Genomic DNA, 19,004 nt, shown 5'->3' with positions numbered 1-19,004 from the left:
TTAAGTCTGATGTACAAAAAGGTGTGGTGCTTCCAGAAAGTTGTGGCATCGGAGTGATTGGTGATCACACAGAAGAGCTGATGGAAGGGACAGTTTTGTGTGAAGACAGACCATTATAGTGGGGCCTCCAGTGCCATCCATCCATTCCCGGCCCACCTCTGGTATCAGCCTCAGCTGCAGTGACCAATTACATGCAAGTTTGTGTGCATTTACCTGGTTCTGACAGCACCCCCTCACCTGCAGGCTGGAAGCCCCTCTGCTTTCTGCTCTGGCCTCCTCTCTATCACAGGAGCCCACGTGGCCTGCACAGCAGGGCAGCCAGAGCTGCAGAAGTGCTAATGCTCCTGGAGGGAAAGGAGCCAGGGATGAAAGCTCAGCCTCTGAGTTCAGGAGGACAGTTCAGGGGGTGGTCTGTGTACTTCTCTGCAGGTTCCAACAAAATCCATAAATCCATCTCCCAATGTCCCTGCGCAACTGCAAATTGCACCTTATCCTAGATTTCTCCTTCACTATTTCTTCCTCCCTGCTCTCTTTCTCTTGCTTCCTGAGATTATTTTCAAAATAAACTACTTGTACCTACTAATAAGTACTCATCTCAGACTGTGCCTCTGAGGGGCCAGCCTAAATGGTGACAATATGGAAGGAAGTGACCATCATTTTTATTTCATCCATTCTGCCATCTATTCATTTAAAAAGCCTAATAAAAACAAAAGTCTTATAACAACTTATAGGAATGAGTCTTTTCCCCATTTATTTTGATTAATTTTGAATTCTCAACAGACTCACATGGGTCACAAGCTCTGAACATATGTATAACTGACAAGACTGGGTTATCTTTACAGAAGTGGAGTCTGCCTGGACTCGTATAACCATTCATTTCTTTCATCATTCATTCAACAAACACTATTTAAATACAGGTACAGAGTAGTTTGAGATTTGTGGGATGAAAGCTATGAAAATTTAGAGGGCTTTTTTTGGTTAATCCTCACCTGAGGAAATTTTTGCATTGATTTTTAGAAAGAGTGGAAGGTGTGTGTCGGGGGTGGGTGTCGAGAGAAATATTGATTGAGACACATTGATTGGTTGCATCCTGCACATGCCCCAACCTGGGCCAGGGATCCAGCCTGCAACTGAGGTACATGCCCTTGACCGGAATCTAACCCAGGACCCTGCTTTATCCACTAAGACAAACCAGCCAGGGCTGATTTAGGTTGCTTTTTTAAAAAGAGAACATTTTTTGTAGACGTCTTCTAAAGGTCCTGTGTACATGAGAAGGCCTGACATTATTCTTCATTATCCACATAGCAAACCTCCCTTCACTATTTAACATGAATAGGTGCTACTCCGGGTGCCTGGGAGACACCAATGCAAAAGCACACACATAAAAATAGCTTTGAAATGAGGTGCATGTTTTCTGCAATATCAAATTTGTGGCTCTAACTGATTAAAAATACTTTACAAAGAAACTATTACTAATGAATGCTTATATCTGTAAAGAAATGAGGGTATTATTGAGAATACTAACAGTATGGTTTGGTCATACCTTATTGTGAAAACAGTCCTCAGATCTCTGGGATCCATGTACTCTAACCCAAACAATGTGAGTCCTAGCTGAAACACTTTTTTTGCACTGATTCTGCCTTGGGGAGTGGGCTGCTTTGCTTTCTGGCTCGTGGTTCCCTGGGACTAGGTAAGTCCTGGATAAGATGTAACGGCCTTTCCTGGGTTAGCCAGGCCTCAAGCTGCAAGCCTTTATATGCGATGACCATCAACCTCCTCCTTGCCTCTGATTTATGACTCCATGTCCTTTCTCACTGCTGTGTGGTTATAGTTGATCATCAAGATGATATCAAGATATGTAGTCACAGAAATAGGTTACCCTCACACTGAGAAATAACCTGTATAAGAAATAGCAGCTCTAACTGATATTGACTAGTTACTAGCTTGTTACTGTAGCACACTTTTTCTTTTTTAAAAAAAAATATGTTTTATTGATTTTTTACAGAGAGGAAGAGAGAGGGATAGAGAGTTAGAAACATCGATGAGAGCGAAACATTGATCAGCTGCCTCTTGCACACCCCCTACTGGGGATGTGCCCGCAACCAAGGTACATGCCCTTGACCGGAATCGAACCTGGGACCCTTGAGTCCGCAGGCCGATGCTCTATCCACTGAGCCAAATCGGTTTCGGCCATAGCACACTTCTGATTCAATCAATATTCTCCCATTCTGTAGGGGTGCAAGACCTCTGCATGGAGACAGAACATTTCCCTGTGATTCTTCAAACATATACCTCTGTTGAATATCTCATCCACCTGGCTAACAAGCCTCCTATCTTTTTCACAAAAGGCACAGTCATGGGCACTCAGGTGGTCCAGTCTCCTGTGGCCTCAGATGAAACCAAGTGAGAACTCTGACCCATGAGCATGCAAGGACCAGAGCAGGAAGGCAGGCATCCCATCAGTCGGTGAATTGTAAGACAAAAAACAAGTCTTCAGATACCAATGACTCTGACCTTGAAGCTTTGAAAACTTCCTGGACATCATGTTGTTCCTGTAACTGAGAGGATCATTGATTTGTTCCTGGGCGGGGAGAGGGGTGTGGCAAGTTAGCTCTACAGCTCAGACATCACTGAGTCTATTTCCTCGAGACAGAACAGGAAGACATGAGATTCTGTCCTGGACCTGAAATGGTCACCAGGCTCTTCTGGGTGGTTCTTTGTCTCCTGTGGGCAGGTGAGTATGGTAGGCTTCCTGCCCTGGATACCCAAGCCCTCAGCCCAAGCCTTCATCTTAGGATGACAGTATCAGGTCTGTGGCTCTCTCTTTATAGGACACCTGAATGCCCGGATCACCCAGAGCCCAACATACAAGGTCACAGGAAGAGAAAAGAAGGTGACTCTCAGATGTCAACAGACTTATAACCACAACAATATGTACTGGTATCGACAAGACCTGGGGCATGGGCTGAGGCTGATTTATTACTCAGTCGGTGCTGGGCTCACCACCAAAGGAGATGTTGCTGATGGGTACAGTGCCTCTAGATCAAATATAGAAAACTTTGCCCTCACGCTGGAGTCAATGACCCCCTCCCAGACATCTGTGTACTTCTGTGCCAGCAGTGAATCCACAGCGCTGCAGAGCCACCTCCTCTCTGCACAAAAAGGCAGGGGGCAGCCCTTCCCCAGGTCTTAGCAGAGCCCTATACAGACTCCTGCACCTTGCAGCCCCCAGTGGCCTGAGCAAGCAGGTTTAACCTTTGTGTGTGCTGAGGTCCTCCTGCAGGGTACTTCCTGTTAGGCCTGGACCAGATCCAGGGCCTTGGGCACACAACTACCCACTGTTACTGTCTGTTTACCTGTCTTCTGAAGCAACCCTATTAGCTGGGAAGTTGCTTCCCCAGATCTAGCTTTTCTCACCATCTATCTGATTCTGGGTGGAAAGTAATCAGTAACTCAGATCCATGTAGACCTCCTTATATATTACACACTGGCGTGTTATAGGTTAATGACATGGAGTCCCCTTCCATAAAAAAGCTATAGGGTTCCTACTGTTTACTGCATGGTGACCTAGAAGGACATGAGGCTTTGCTATGGGCTGGGAAGACGTAAAACAACATGGAGGGTAATGAAGACAGAGAGGGCACTTGGTCATGACCTGCAGGAAGAATAGGAGCATCCAATTCAGATAATTTTCTACCACATTATTTCATCTCTTGTATCTCTGAATGCCAGTGCATTCTAGGGCAAAGCCAAGCCACACCCAGTGCCCATCCTTGCCTCAGAAATAGATAAGGTTCAGCATGTGAGACTAGGAGAATGGAGGGAATGATGACATACACAATGATGCTCACTGGAGATCCTGACTTACAAATAAGACAATGAATTCACCTTTTGGTACAGCTGTTGCTGTGTCTTAGTGAAAATGCCCAGGGGACAGGAGTGACTGGCAAATGAGAAGATAAACTTAGAGATTCAGTGAGATCTCTGCATCCAGACAACATGGGAGTCCAGAGTGACAGCTATGCATTGATTTTGTTGAAAAGGAGCTTATAAATATTAAATTAGTCATCCAAGAATGCTGTAATATAGATCCCATGTCCCTGAGGTTGAGGGGATTGATCGAGGCAGTGATGTCACTATGGAAACTGCCTTGTGCAGACATAGGATGTCCCTCCTCCTCTGCTCATGCTCACAAGGACCCTGACCTGGTGAACCTCCCATTCCTCTCCTGACCTTGCCATGAGCACCAGGCTCCTCTGCTGGGTGACCCTCAGTCTCCTGGGGATAGGTGAGTCCTCAGAAATCCAAGCAGTTTAACTATGTGTCTATCCAAGCAGTTTAACTATGTGTCTCCTACTCCACTCTGAATATCCAGCTTGCAGAGCAGGGGGACTCAGCTGTTACCTCTGTGTCTATGGTGTGTGTGAGGGGTTGGTTAGGGTGTGTGTGTGTGTGTGTGTGTGTGTGTGTGTGTGTGTGTGTGTGTGTGTGTGGAGAGAGAGAGAGAGAGAGAGAGAGAGAGAGAGAGAGAGAGAGAGAGAAATATGATTATAATTTTTTCCCCTCATTTTATTCCCAAATTGTATCTTCACAGGTCACACCAATGCTGGAGTGTCCCAGTCCCCCAGGGTTATAGTCACAGAGAGGGGACAGAATGTGTCTCTCAGGTGTGATCCAATTTCTGGACATGTTGGTCTTTACTGGTACCAACAGAGGCTGGGGCAGGGCTTGGAGTTTTTGCTTTACTTTCAGAACAAGAAGGCCCTAGACACATCCGGGATGCCTAAAGAGCGGTTCTCTGCTGAGAGGTCTGGAGGCTCCTACTCCACTCTGAATATTCAGCGTGCAGAGCAGGGGGACTCAGCTGTGTACCTCTGTGCCAGCAGTCTAACCACAGCGTGGCACAGTCACCCTCTTCCTGCTCTCAAACCCTCATGTGCTCACCTCTCCTCATAGTTCCCAGAACAAAGGAGTGGCCCTCTTCCCTCATCAAAGGGACTAAGTGCCCTTGGCGCTTCCACTGTCTTTCTGATACTGGGAGGTCAGGAAATGACCGTTGAGATCAAAGAACAGATCTGCTAGGTAATAATATTCTGTCTGTGGATTTCTGGGATTCCTTTATAGTTCAAGATTCTACAATTGAGATTGAGCACCAGTGCTTAGGCTCAATCAAGTACGGTAAAATCTTCTCCTGTAAAATATAAAATTTCAACACATTTACAATAAACTCCCTATACTGAGTGTCTCTTACTCAGACCACATTAAGCTCTAGTGTGGGCAGCCCATGCAGAGAACTATCAAGGCCACAGGCAGCCACCAGCCTTAAAATACATAAATTAGAACCTTTAGTAAGAATTGTCATTGAAATCAATTATCCAGGAGCATCTGTCACCCACAATAATGCACATTAATGTATGCCTATATATTGTTTTAGTATTTTTCTCTGCAATCCTGCAGTCTTCTTCTCCACTTTATTTTTAATAAAAATTTAATTTTAGCTTGATGTAATAAAATCCCTACTCAAGAAAGTGTTAAAGAAAAGTGATTCAAAGAAGACCTGAATAACAGTTACAGTACTCCTCTCTTATTTTGGGGGGATACTTTTCAAGTAGATGACTGAAACCACAGATAGTTTCCAAACTCTATGCATACTGTTTTTTCCTATACAAACACACCTTTTTACTTAAAGGAAGCACTTTATGGCATCTCTTTGGCAAATCTAAATGGCCAGCATCAATACTTATGTACTTTGGGGCCACTATTAAGCAAAATAAGGGTGTCTAGAACACAAGCAACGTGATGCTGGTACAGTCAGTCTGATAACAAAGACAGCTACGAAGTGGCTAATACCACATTGTATACACAGCATGGATACGCTGAACAAAGGGATGGATTGTATCCTCTGTGGGACAGAGTGAGACAGCACAAGATTCCATCAGGCTATTCAGCACGGTGCTCAAGTAAAAACTTGGGAATTGTTTATTTCTGGAATTGACCATTAATAATTCTGAACAGCGCTTGACTGCTGGTAACTGAAACTGGGGAAAGTGAAACTGCAGATAAGGTGGGACTACTGTATGTAAAAACAATAGCAAGACAGAGAGTAGATAAATAGACAAATATCTTACCATTGTGAGGTTTTCCTAATCTATGTTCAGTGGTATAAGATCACTTGAAGGTAGACTGTGTTAAAGCAGAGATGTGAATTGCAAACCCTAGAGCCACTACTAAAATAACAAACACAATTAAAGCTAGCAAGCCAACAAAAAAAGAGGACATGGAATTATTAATATGCTCAATTAATACACAAAAAGACATAAAACAAAGGAAAAGGGACAAAGAAGAGATGGAACTAATAGAACAAATAGCAAGATGATAGCTATTAACAAACTAGATCAATAGTCATATCAAATCTAAGTAGTCTAAATACTGCAATTAAAAACCATAGACTGATGTTCTATAAAAAAACAAACAACCCACAAAACAAAACAAAAAACCTGTATGCTACCAACTAGAAATGCACTATAAACATGAAGACCTAGAAAGTTCTCTGAACAAAAAAAGCTAGAGCAGCAATATTAATATCAGACAAAGTAAATTTCAGAGCAAAGGATGTCATCTGGATAATATGTCATATTCTAATGATATGAATAAATATTTTACATGAATAAATATCTTACCTTATAATAGACAAATATGCAAATTGACCGCACCTTCGCTACGCCAAAGCCACGCCCACCAACCAAGCCACGCCCATCAACCACGCCCACCAGGAAACCGTTGCAGGGACACTGGGTGTGGCGGAGCCCAAGGCCGGGAAAGCCGCTTTCCCGGCCTTGGGCGCCAGCGGGGAGCCTGCGCCGATCGCAGGAGACCACTGGGGGTCGGCTCCTGCGATCAGTCGCAGGGACGCTGGGTGCGGCCGAGCCCAAGGCCAGGAAAGCCGCCCGAGGCTTTCCCAGCCTTGGGCGCCAGCAGGGAGCCTGCGCTGATCACAGGAGACCACTGGGGGTCGGCTCCTGCGATCGGGTCGCAGGGACGCTGGGTGTGGCGGAGCCCAAGGCCGGGAAAGCCTTGGGCGCCAGCGGGGAGCCTGCGCCGATCGCAGGAGACCACTGGGGGTCGGCTCCTGCGATTGGTAGCAGGGACGCTGGGTGCAGCCGAGCCCAAGGCCACCGCCCAGGGCCAAGCCCGGACCCTGAAAGAAGGCAGAAGACGGTGGCCACAGCCAAGGCCTGGGTCCCCGGTGCCGGCAGAAAATTGGTGCAGGCAGCCAGGTGAATGAAGGTCTATTGCACGAATCTTCGTGCAAACGGGCTACTAGTTCAATCATAAATATTTATTCATGTAAAAACAAAGCTTCAAAACATTGAACAAAAACAGCAAGGAGAAATAGAAAAATTCATAATTATAGTCAGACATTTCAACACCTGTCAGTACTTGATGGAATAACTTATTGATCACTTTGGCCCAACTGACATTTACAGAACAGTTCACCCAACAGCAGCAGAATACACATTCTTATCGAGTGTACATAGATCATGATAAAATAAGTATCAATACATTTGAAAGAATCCAAGTCTTACAAAGCATGTTTCTGACCACCAAGGAACTAAATTAGAAATCAACAACAGAAAGAGCATTGGAAAAGTCTCAAATATTTGGAAAGAAAACAACCATCTTCTAAATAACCTATGGGGCAAAGAACAAAGCAAAAGGGAAATTCTAAAGCAATTTTAACCAAATGAAAATGAAAATATAATTTAAGGACAGAAAACAGGCTTCTCCTTTTCTATGTTATGGCCTTTCCACAATTTATGAGAAGCACTTGGTAATTAAACCCTGAGATTGTTGGCTCTTCTAATTTAAACAGCTCCTCTATTCAAACAGCTGTACCAGATCAGACTATACTCAAGGCTATAATCTTTTCCCCACCCCTCCTCCCTGCTGTTTTATTTTTAATATTTTTCCAACTGAAGCCTTTTCTTTTTATTATTTTTTAAATTTAAATTCTTGTTTAAAGTATTACATATGTCTCCTTTTTCCCCCATTGACCTCTCCCCAGCCGCTCCCATCCCCCAGCCCATGCTCTCAACCCCCTATTGTCTGTGTCCATTGGTTATGCTTATAGGCGTGCATACAAGTCCTTTGGTTGATCTCTTACCCTCTCCTCCCCTTTCGCACCCCCTCCCCCGCCTTCTCTCTAAGTTTGACGGTCTGTTCATTGCTTCTTTATCTCCGGATCTATTTTTATTCATCCGTCTATGTTGCTCATTATATTCCACAAATAAGTGAGATCATGTGACATTCATCTTTCTCCGAATGGCTTAGTTCACTTAGCATAATGTTCTCCAAGTCCATCCATGCTGTTATAAATGGTAAGAGCTCCTTCTTTTTAATAGGAGCATAGAATTCCATTATGTAGATGTACAACTGTTTTTTAATCCACTCATCTGCTGATGGGGACTTAGGCTGTTTCCAAATCTTAGCTATTGTAAATTGTGCTGCTATGAACATAGTGGTGTATGTATCCTTTCTGATTGATGTTTCTGATTTTTTGGACTATATTCCTAGAAGTGGGATTACTGGGTCAAATGGGAGTTCCATTTTTAATTTTTTGAGGAAACTCCATACTGTTTTCTATAGTGGCTGCACCAGTCTGCATTCCCACCAGCAGTGCATGAGGGTTCCTTTGTCTCCACATCCTCGCCAGCACTTGTTTGTTGATTTGTTGATGATAGCCTTTCTGACAGGTGTGAGATGGTACCTCATTGTTATGATTTGCATCTCTTGGATGATTAGTGACTTTGAGCATGTTTTCATATCTCTCAGCCTTCTCCCTGCTGTTTTAATAGCTTCAGGTTGGTTAGCAAAAATTCCTCCTCTACATCCCCTCCTCCCCTTCAGACAAGCCCTGTTTTGAACTCTTTATAACTTGTTCTAAGCTTGTTTTACAAACTTGGGAAAAATACTGATAAGAGACCTCCTTAGGACATTTGCCAGACTGTCTCCAGCAAATAAACTGTAACTTTTCAAGACAATGCCCAGCATCTGGTCAACTTCAATACAATCCTTTTCCCTTCCTTGTGGCTTAGCAACAGCAACTGCTTGCTCTTTAAAACTGCAACCTCAGAGGGAAGGTAGGGGAGGGTGGGGGGAAGGGGGAGAGATCAACCAAAGGACTTGTGTGCATGCATATAAGCCTAACCAGTGGTCACGGACAACAGGGGGGTGGGGGCATACGTGGGGAGGGGTTTGGGATGGGAATGGGGGGATGAGGACAAATATGTGATACCTTAATCAATAAAGAAATAAAAAAAAAACAAAACTGCAAGCCACTCTTTCTTCCCTTCCCTGCATTGACTAGCAAATACACCAGCCCTTTCATCCCTTGGAAAGTAATACAAATTTCCTCACTGTATCTCTTTTCTTAGCTGTGAATTCTTTCATATCCCAAGTCACCAGCAAACCCTAACATATAGCATATCAAAATTGGTAGGATGCCCCTACAAGAGTAATTAGTGGGAAATCTGAAAAACAGTGAATAATTCCCTACTTATCCCAGTATCAAATGCAACAACAACTACAGAGGTTAATACATTGTGACCAAGTGAGGTTTATCTCAGTAATGTGCAGTCAGTTTAACATTCAAAAGTACAAAATGTAGTTTAACATCTCAAATAAAAATAAAGAAAGGTCATAGGATCATCTCTATAGCTGCTCAAAATACATTTGATACAATCCAACATCTGCTCCCAATTAAAACTCATAGTAAATTAGAAGTAATTCAAAGTCATTCTCCTAATCAAGGGCACTTATGAAAAATCTATGATTAGTAGACACTTTTGCAGGGAGACTAAATTAGAGATGCACATTGTAATCCCTAGATCAAACGCTAAAAGTAACTCAAAACGGGTAGAAATAGTCACTTCAAAAATGGTGTTGGAAAACCTGTATGCATATGGAAAATACTGAAACTCAATCCTTATCTCACTTCATAAACCCGAAGTGGGCAAAATCTGGCCTCTGCCTGTTATTAGAGGGCCCAGAAGCTAACCAATGATGTTTAAATTTTCAAGTGGTTGAAAAATAAAAATAACAATATTTGTGACAAACGAAAAATATTTGAAATTCAGATTTTGGTTTTGATACAGGAAGTTTATTGGAGCACAGCCTCCCTCCCTCCATACCCAGTGTCTGTGGATGCTTTGGCACTGCTGTGGCAGAGCTGAGCAGCTGGACAGAAAACCGGAAATATTTACCATCTGACCATTTTTGCTGATTCTTGCAAACTTGAGTATGAGATGGGTCAATATCAGAATGATCTATAAAGCTTCTGAAAGAAAGCAGAGCAAATTCTCTTTTTGACCTTGGAGTAGCAAAGATTTCTTACAGAACACAAAAAAATATTCTAATCTTTAAAAAGCACATTTTTCTTTGTCAAAATTTTAAAATCCTGTTCATCAAAAGATATTAAGAAAGGGCATGTATACAAAATATAAATAATTCCTACAAATCAATAACCAAAAGGTAAATAATTCAATTTTTAAAAAGAACAAAAGAATTGAAAAGGTAGTCCAAAAAAACCCTCCAGGATCTATAAGTAGGCAATTCCCCCTTCCTAGAGGGTTTATTTCCAGTTTTTTAGCTTTTTAAAAAATTTTTTGGCTTATAGAACCCCCAGGTCAGCTCTCCCCAGGAATTATCTTTGGTTAAAGAGAGCACTTCACCCAAGGTCCCTCCTACACTTCCCAGGGCGGCAAATGCAAGGTGTCCTCTTTCCTAGAACACTCATTGATAATATTTATAATTTTTATTCCCTTTTTAGAAAAATGCACCATGCCTCCCTCACTACCACCTGCAAAGGCTGAGCTGAAATAGTAAACATCACATCAGCAGGAGCTTCCAGTGTCCTGGCTGGTCCTGACTCCTAATTCAGACAGAACCCAGCCAGTCTGGGCAGTGTCAACACTGCTACTACACAAGTGGCCTTTTGGGGGCGCTGTGGATCCACGGAGTGAGCCACTGATGGCACCCTGTGGGAGACAAAGTCTTGGCTTGGTCCCTACATCAGGAAGACACTCTGATGAATCAGAGGTTTGCTGATCATATCTTCTCACATTTACTGCTATGCAGCTGTGTTGGTCACATCAGAGAGCCATGAACCAGGCTCTATGTGGAATTAAGGCCTCTCCTGGAGCCTATGTTTGGTGGAGAGGGTGATGGAGCTTCCTTTAGTGGGCAGCCTAGATAATTCAAGCCAGGTATAGAACAAACGGCACCTGCTCCAAGGAAGCAAAGAAGCTCTGGGATGATCACCTGCCACAAACCCTACCTGGTCCAGCTCAGCACAGCCAGCAGCACCTGTTCATAGGAAGATGGACAGAATGGGGGAATAACTGTACCAGCTGAGTCTGTCCAGGAAGTACAGGTTGCCTGTGGAGCCTACAAAGATAGTGACATCTGAACAGTGACATCACAGGCAGGTCCTCCAAGCAGAGCAAAGGGAGGGCCAAAGCCTCTGCTCTCTCACCCCAAACACCAGAGCCCAGAGCTGGGAGATGGCCAGTCTTGTCCTGCCTGAATCTTCCAGTGGCCCCTGGCTCCTCTACTACGTGGCCCTCTGTCTTCTGGGGGCAGGTGAGTCCTGAGTTCAGGTGGGACATCCCTTGAACCCAAAGTTCTTGACTGTTGGTGGCCTGTCCATCTCCTTCCTGTGCTGGTCTCCAGCTTCTGTCTCCTTCCTCCACAGGTTCCGTGGCTGCTGGAGTCACCCAGTCCCCAAGACACCTAATCAAAAGTCGTGGGGCAGAGGCTGTTCTCAAGTGCCATCCTATCTCTGGACACGATACTGTATACTGGTACCAGCAGGCTCCAGGACAGGGCCCCGAGTTCCTCATTAGTTTTTATGAAAAGGAGGAGAGACAGAAAGGAAACATCCCTGATCGGTTCTCAGGAAAACAGTTCGATAACTACAGCTCTGAGTTGGCCATGAGCACCTTGCAGCTGGGAGACTCGGCCGTGTATCTCTGTGCCAGCAGCTTAGACACAGCCCTGCAGGGTCAATGGCTTTCTGTACTCAAACCTCCCTGCCCCAGATGAGGATGTCACAGGAGAGGGAGGGGGCCTTAGTGAGTTTCCAGGGCTTCTAGTTCTTTTCTAAGACTCTCTCTGCCCTGATGAGCTCAGCCAGAGCTTTCTTGAGTGTCCTCCCAGCTCTGCCAGCACCTGGCAATTCCTAGCACATGGCAGGAACTCCTGCTGTGATAAAGTGGGGTCAGACAACACGTATCTGTCTTGTCCTAGTTCACATAGAGGGAGGACATGATGTCCCCCTAATGGAAGAGCTAAGTGACTAGGGTGATTTCCAGACTAGCAGAAGATTTGCCAAGGAAACAGAAGCCTCCCAGGCATTTCAGGCAGGATTCTGGGAGTTATTCCAGGGAATCAGTGTTTCTAAACCACTGGAGGGTATGGAGGAGGGAGGGTGTCAGCTTGTCCTCAGGTCCCCACTTTCCATCAGAACATCTGAAATTGCTACTTCTGCCCAGGTCAGGAACTACAGAAAACAGCTGAGCATCACAGCTATTAAATGAATGGTGTAGACATTTACAGACTGAGTAAAAAAAATTATTGGTGAATGCAGAAACGACTTTAATTCTACACATTTTGTGCATTTAACCCAATCACCTTATTTATTGCACATTTTCTGTGAGGTAGCACAAATCACCCACATTACAAGTGAAAATACTGATTGTTAGAGAGTTTGGATACTTGGCTAAAGGAGGTATAGCTAACAAATATCAGAATTGGGACACATACATAGGCAGTACTGACTTCCACTCATGCTTTAAGTCACCCCAACCCTTTGCATTTGGTAGAGAGAGGCAGCTTCAAAATGGGAACATTGACCCAAAGCTCCCTTTCAGAAATGCAGGCTCTAACATAAATCATTTGCATAACAGCTTTCACCTGGGAAGGGACCTACTGAAGAGGAAAGAGATCCAGATTCTCAGACTTGTCTGTTCATATCTGACCAGCCTTGGGATGGTGACTCAGAAACTATTTGTCAGAGGTTTTGCATTTGTAACTAGGGGGCAATGATGTATGTCTTGCAGAGATTTTGCACAAGCAAAATTATTTAATAAAAAATATACGCTCATGTCACTATTGTTCTCTATAAACACTTTGACCTATCTCTAGTCTAGCGAAATTATTTACTACTAGAGGCCTGGTGCACAAAATTTGTGCAATAGGGGGGAGGGGGTGTCCCTCAGCCCAGCCTGCACCCTCTCCAATCTGGGACCCCTCACAATCTGGGACTGCTGGCTCCCAACCGCTCACCTGCCTGCCTGCCTGCCTGATTGCCCCTAACTGCTTCTGCCTGCCAGCCTGATCACCCCCTAACCACTCCCCTGCCAGCCTGATTGATGCTTAACTGCTCCCCTGCTGGCCCGATTGCCCCCAACTGCCCTCCCCTGCTGGCTGGTCACCCCAACTGCCCTCCCCTGCCAGCCATCTTGTGACCACATGGGGGCAGCCATCTTGTGTGAGGGCATGACAGTCAATTTGCATATTACCTCTTTATTATATAGGATGTGTAGTTCCGGGATCAAAGGCAGGCTGGGGTTACTTTTGCCTGACTCATCTATGGTTCAGACAGAAATTCTTCTGAAATGCAAACACTGTTGTATGATAATTAATTGGATGAAATTAACTACTGAGAGGTGCTTCTTAAGGGAAAATGGGACCCAGGAGAGCACTTCCTGTTGATGTTAAGTCTGATGTGCAAGAAGGTGTGGTGCTTCCAGAAAGTTGTGGCTTCAGAGTGAGAGCTGATGGAAGGGACGGTTTTGTGTGAAGAGAGGCCATTGTAGTGGGGCCTCCAGTGCCATCTATTCATTCCCGGCCCACGTCTGGTATCAGCCTCAGCTGCAGTGGAGAATTACATACAAGTTTGTGTGCATTTACCTGGTTATGACAGCACCCCCTCACGTGCAGGCTGTGTGTCCCTCAGCTTTCTGCTCTGGCCTCCTCTCTATCACAGGAGCCCATGTGGCCTGCACAGCAGGGCAGCCAGATCTGCAGAAGTGCTAATGTTCCTGGAGGGAAAGGAGCCAGGGATGAAAGCTCAGCCTCTGTGTTCAGGAGGACAGCTCAGGAGGTGGTCTGTGTGCTTCTCTGCAGGTTCCAACAAAATCCATCTCCTGATGTTCTAGCACAACCTCAATATTGCACCTTATTCTAATTTTATCCTTCCTAGTTTCTTCCTCCCTATTCTCTTTTTCCTGCTTCCTGAGGTCATTTCCCAACTAAACTACTTGCACCTAAATCCTCATCTCAGACTGTGCCTCCAGGGGCAGCCTAAATGGTGACAGTGATAGAAGGAAATGACCATCATTTTTATTTCTTTCATTCTGACAACCATTCATTCAAAAAGTCCTATAAAAACAAAATGTCTTATAATAACATATATGAATGAATCTTTTCCTCGTTCACTTTGGTTTATTTTGAATTTCCAGCAGAGTCACATGTGTCTCTGCTCCCTTCAAGCTCTGAACTTACTTGTAACTGACTATACTGAGTTATCTTTACAGAAGTTCAGTCTGCCTGGACTCTGATAATCATTCATTCTTTTCATCATTCATTGAACAAACACTAATTGAGTACAGGTACAGAGTAGTTTCGGCTTTGTAGGATGAAAGCTTATCAAATTTTAGGGTGCTCATTGAAAAATAGAATAGAAAAATATTTCAGAAGTCTTGGTAAGGTTCTTTTCAAATGAGAAGGCCTGAAATTATTCTTCATTGCCTGCATAGCAAATCCACCCTTCACGACTTAATATATTGTAGACACTACTCCAGGTGCTTGGGAGACACCAGTGTAAAAAATAAAAAAACAACAATAACAACAACAAAAACAACAGAAACTAGTCTTGGGTCTTGGTGAATGCTATGTCCTTAAATAAATTAAGGTATTATTGAGAATACTAATATTATGGGTGGATTATGCCTTATTCTGAGAACAGCCCTCAAATCTCTGGGATTCCATGTACTCTAAACCAAACAATATGAGTCCTGGCTGAAAACTCTTTTTTGCCTGATCTTGTCTCAGGAAGTGTGATCCTTTGCTGTGTGGCTCTTGGTCCCCTCGGACCAAGTAAATCATGGATAAGATGTACAGGCCCTTCCTGGGTTGGCCAGGCCCCACGCTGCCAGCCTTTCCATGCAATGATGCATCAATCTCCTCCTCACCTCTCATTCCTGATTTCCTGTCCTTTCTCACTGTTGTGTGATTATAGTTGCCCACCAAGATGACATCAAGATATGCAGTCATAGAAATGGGGTCACCTCACACTGAGATATAACCTGTATAAGAAATAGCAGCTCCAACTGGTATTGACTAGTTACAAGCTTGGCACTGTAGCTCACTTATTATTCAATCAATATTCTCCCATTCTGTGTGGGTGCAAGACGTCTCAATGGAGACAGAACATTTCACTGTGATCCTGGAGGCATCAGGCACGTGTAACTCTGGCTGAATATTTCATCCACATTGCTAATGAATCTCCTCTATTCTTTACAAAAAGCAGTCACGGGACTTAGGTGGTCCAGTCTTCTGTGGCCTCAGCTGAAACCAAGGGAGAACTCTTATCCACAAGCACACAGGAACCAGAGCATGGATGGCAGGGCGCCCATCAGTCAGCAAATTGTAAGATAACATAAAAGAATTCTTCAGATTCCAATGACTGACATTGAGGCCTTGAAAACTTTGTGGACATCGGGTTGTTCCTGTAACTGAGAGGCTCGCTGAAGGGTAACATCTAAATTATCCAGAATTTATGCAGAGAAAAACTAGTAGAAAGTATCTGTAGGTAAATTTTGAACAGTGAAGTCACCCAAGTACCAGAGACATTGTGAATAATTGTAACAATCTACAGATAAGGAATTATGTCACTATGCATAGAGGGACAAATCTCCTTCTCCAGGAAAAAAGCATATATACTTAATAAGATTTCTTTCAAAATTTGTCCACTTGAACTATTCAACTACATATATATATATTTGATTTGTTCTTGTGGGGAAGGGGGTGTGGCAGGTTAGCTCTACAGCTCAGTCATTTGTCAAGGACAGTGACATCACTGAGTCTATTTCCACCAAACAGAAGAGGAAGACATGAGTTTCTGCCCTGAACCTGAAATGGTCACCAGGCTCTTCTTCTGGGTGGTTCTTTATCTCCTGTGGGCAGGTGAGTATGGATTCCCAAGACCTCAACTGAAGCCTTTGTTTTAGGATGACAATATCAGGCTCTATTACTCTCTCTTACAGGACACCTGAATGCCCGAATCACCCAGAGTCCAAGATACAAGGTCACACAGACAGAAAAGAAAGTGACCATAAAGTGTCACCAGACTGATAACCATGACTATATGTACTGGTATCGCCAAGACCTGGGCCATGGGCTGACGCTGATCCATTACTCATATGGTATAGGCAGCATTGGTAAAGGAGATGTCCTTGAAGGGTACAGTGTCACTAGATCAAAGACAGAGAACTTCCCCCTCACACTGGAGTCTGCTACTACCTCCCAGACATCTGTGTACTTCTGTGCCAGCAGTGAATCCACAGCGCTGCATGGCTGCCTCCTCTCTGCACAAAAAGGATGGTTAGAAAACCTGAGGTTGCACTCTGAGGCTTGGCTAAACCCCAGGAAGTTCCTGCTAGCATGGGGGCATCATGGCATCATGGCCCTCAGGGCTGAAGTCCATCCCTAGGCCAGCCTCAGCCTGACCAGAGGCCACCCCAACCTCCTTAGCTCACTGGTTTTCTCTAGTGATGCTTTCTCTCTTCCTGCTTGCAGTAAAAAGAAAAAAAAATGTATCTAAAGTTGAGATATATGAAAATTCCATTGATAATTTCAAAGCCCTCACATTCTCTCTCTTCTATGGGCTTTAGTGGCTTCTTCTTCTACCCTTGACCCCACCCTCTATTACCCTTCAACTCACAGTCTTTAACCTTTATTCAGATGAATCTGCCCCTGGCTTCCCCCCTCCTATGGGACAATAGCCCTACAAGGTTCTGTAATGTTTGCCCTTCACCTTGCCCTTGACCTCCATGGTCATCTTGCATAAGTCTCTCTGCCCTGGATTCATTCATCTAAGTTCAGTTACTTCCTCAGACCCACCACCTTAGAGATCTTTTTTACAGGCTATGTCTTCTGCATGAAACCTATGTCCCACCCTCTTATTTGTGGATTTCCACTTCATTTCTTGCATGAAAATATATTTTAGGCATACTTACTCTTAATTGTGAAAAGTAAAACTTAGATTTTACTAGGAGATATGACTAAAATATACTTAGGCTTTCATTTAAGGGAGGATTTTTTTCTTTTTAGCAAAGACACAAAAGAACATAAATATATTTATAACATATGTAAATATTTATAAAAATAATGTAATATACAAATATTTACAAAAACATTTATAACTTCAGTTGCATTAAATTATACCCTTGTATATCAAACACACAACAGAACATGAAAAGGTAAGGTACATTCTGGAAGGAAGCATGAGGAAGGGAAGCCAGTGAGGAAGAATGGTGTGACAGACCCTTCATGGTCACCAACTCCCCAGGCTCCTCTATGATTCCCAGCCTCGCTTGCAGTTGGAGGGTCAGCAACAATGTGATGTGGGTAAAAGTTATGTAAGCCAATTACAAGCCTTGCCCTTAAAAATTGCCTGTGGCAGGCACTGTTTTGGGGTTCCCTAAGTACATGCCCATGTTTGGACATTCACTACAAGGACTCACAGAGGAGAGCCAGGAGCCAGCCCCCATGCTCAGAGACCCCTGCAAATGGAAACTGCCTTTGAAAGCCATCAGAGAAACTTACATGTGCACCTGGACCCCAAACACAACCCATTCCAGTTGTGTGCCCCAGATGCTGTAAGGGATGGCGAAATGTGAATGTAGGAGAGGAGAGAAAACCATTCTAGACCTCGTCTGGGCTTGTCTCAGTTGCTGCAAATATCCTTAACAAGAGTCAGATTTCCCAGATCTCTAGCCTTTCCTGCAATGAGCAGCAAATTGCCTCATTCCTGCCTTGACACAGATCCGTTCATGGATTTTTTCCAATATGCTGCCCAGGAAGCAGGTGGGGCCTGGGAACACATGGAGGATTTCTTCTCTGGAAATGGCATGCCTCAATTTCAAGCATTTTGTATGTATCTTGATAGGACCCATCTCCAGCTACACAGTCTTTACTCACCCTAATGCATTGTTACTTAGAACCTTTAACCCCCGGCCACAAAGGTGGAACAAGTGGTGACACCTCCATGTGAAGAATGTTTCCAACATGGAATTATTATCTGGTGCTAACATAAGCTGGACTCAGACCAGCAGCCTTTCTGTCTCAATGACCGAGCAGTTCTGAGGGAGACAGATGGTTCTGATAATTCTACACCTACAGTTCTTTACTTGATAACCTTGGCATGTAAGCCCTAGTTTTCTGAGACTCAGCATAATACCTCCGAGCACACGGCTGTACTATTTGCACCTCTTGAAACACACATTTCCTTGTTTTCTTCTTCCATACCAACTTTCAGGGCCTCCTCCATCCTCTAATCCTTTCCACCTCACTGCTCACACAATGAAACATCCAGCAGAGAGTTAGAGGATGGTGATGGCAGATGTAGAGATGAAGTGGAAAATCCAATGAATCACTCGAGCACTGGAGCAGTGAATGAAGGACACTTGGATGAACTTACACACAGTCTATGAATGTGTTGAACAAACTTGTAGGTATGTGTTTGTTCATAACAATTGGTTTTTAAGACTGTGCATTTGCAGAGACAGTGATGTCACTGTGGGGACTGCCTTGTGAGGACACCCCTTCGTCTCTGCTCATGCTCACAAGGACCCTGACTTGGGGAACCTCTCATTCCTGTCCTGACCCCGCCATGGGCACCAGGCTCCTCTGCTGGATGATCCTCTGTCTCCTAGGGGCAG

The 19,004-nt window shown here is 44.1% G+C and overlaps 1 gene segment (V, D, J or C); it reads left to right on the top strand.

The window, feature by feature from the left end:
- The first annotated feature begins 2,688 nt into the window (after window positions 1-2,688).
- LOC103297308 (T cell receptor beta constant 1-like) overlaps window positions 2,689-19,004 on the top strand; it is a 155,842-nt gene continuing 139,526 nt past the window's right edge. Inside the window, 3 exon segments of the C gene segment in view lie at window positions 2,689-2,734; window positions 2,832-3,119; window positions 4,668-4,669. Of these exon segments, the coding sequence occupies window positions 2,689-2,734; window positions 2,832-3,119; window positions 4,668-4,669 (336 nt within the window).

This window comes from Eptesicus fuscus, chromosome 14 (assembly GCF_027574615.1).
Source record: "Eptesicus fuscus isolate TK198812 chromosome 14, DD_ASM_mEF_20220401, whole genome shotgun sequence".
NCBI lineage: Eukaryota > Metazoa > Chordata > Mammalia > Chiroptera > Vespertilionidae > Eptesicus > Eptesicus fuscus.
This window is presented reverse-complemented; position numbering and strand designations above follow the sequence as displayed.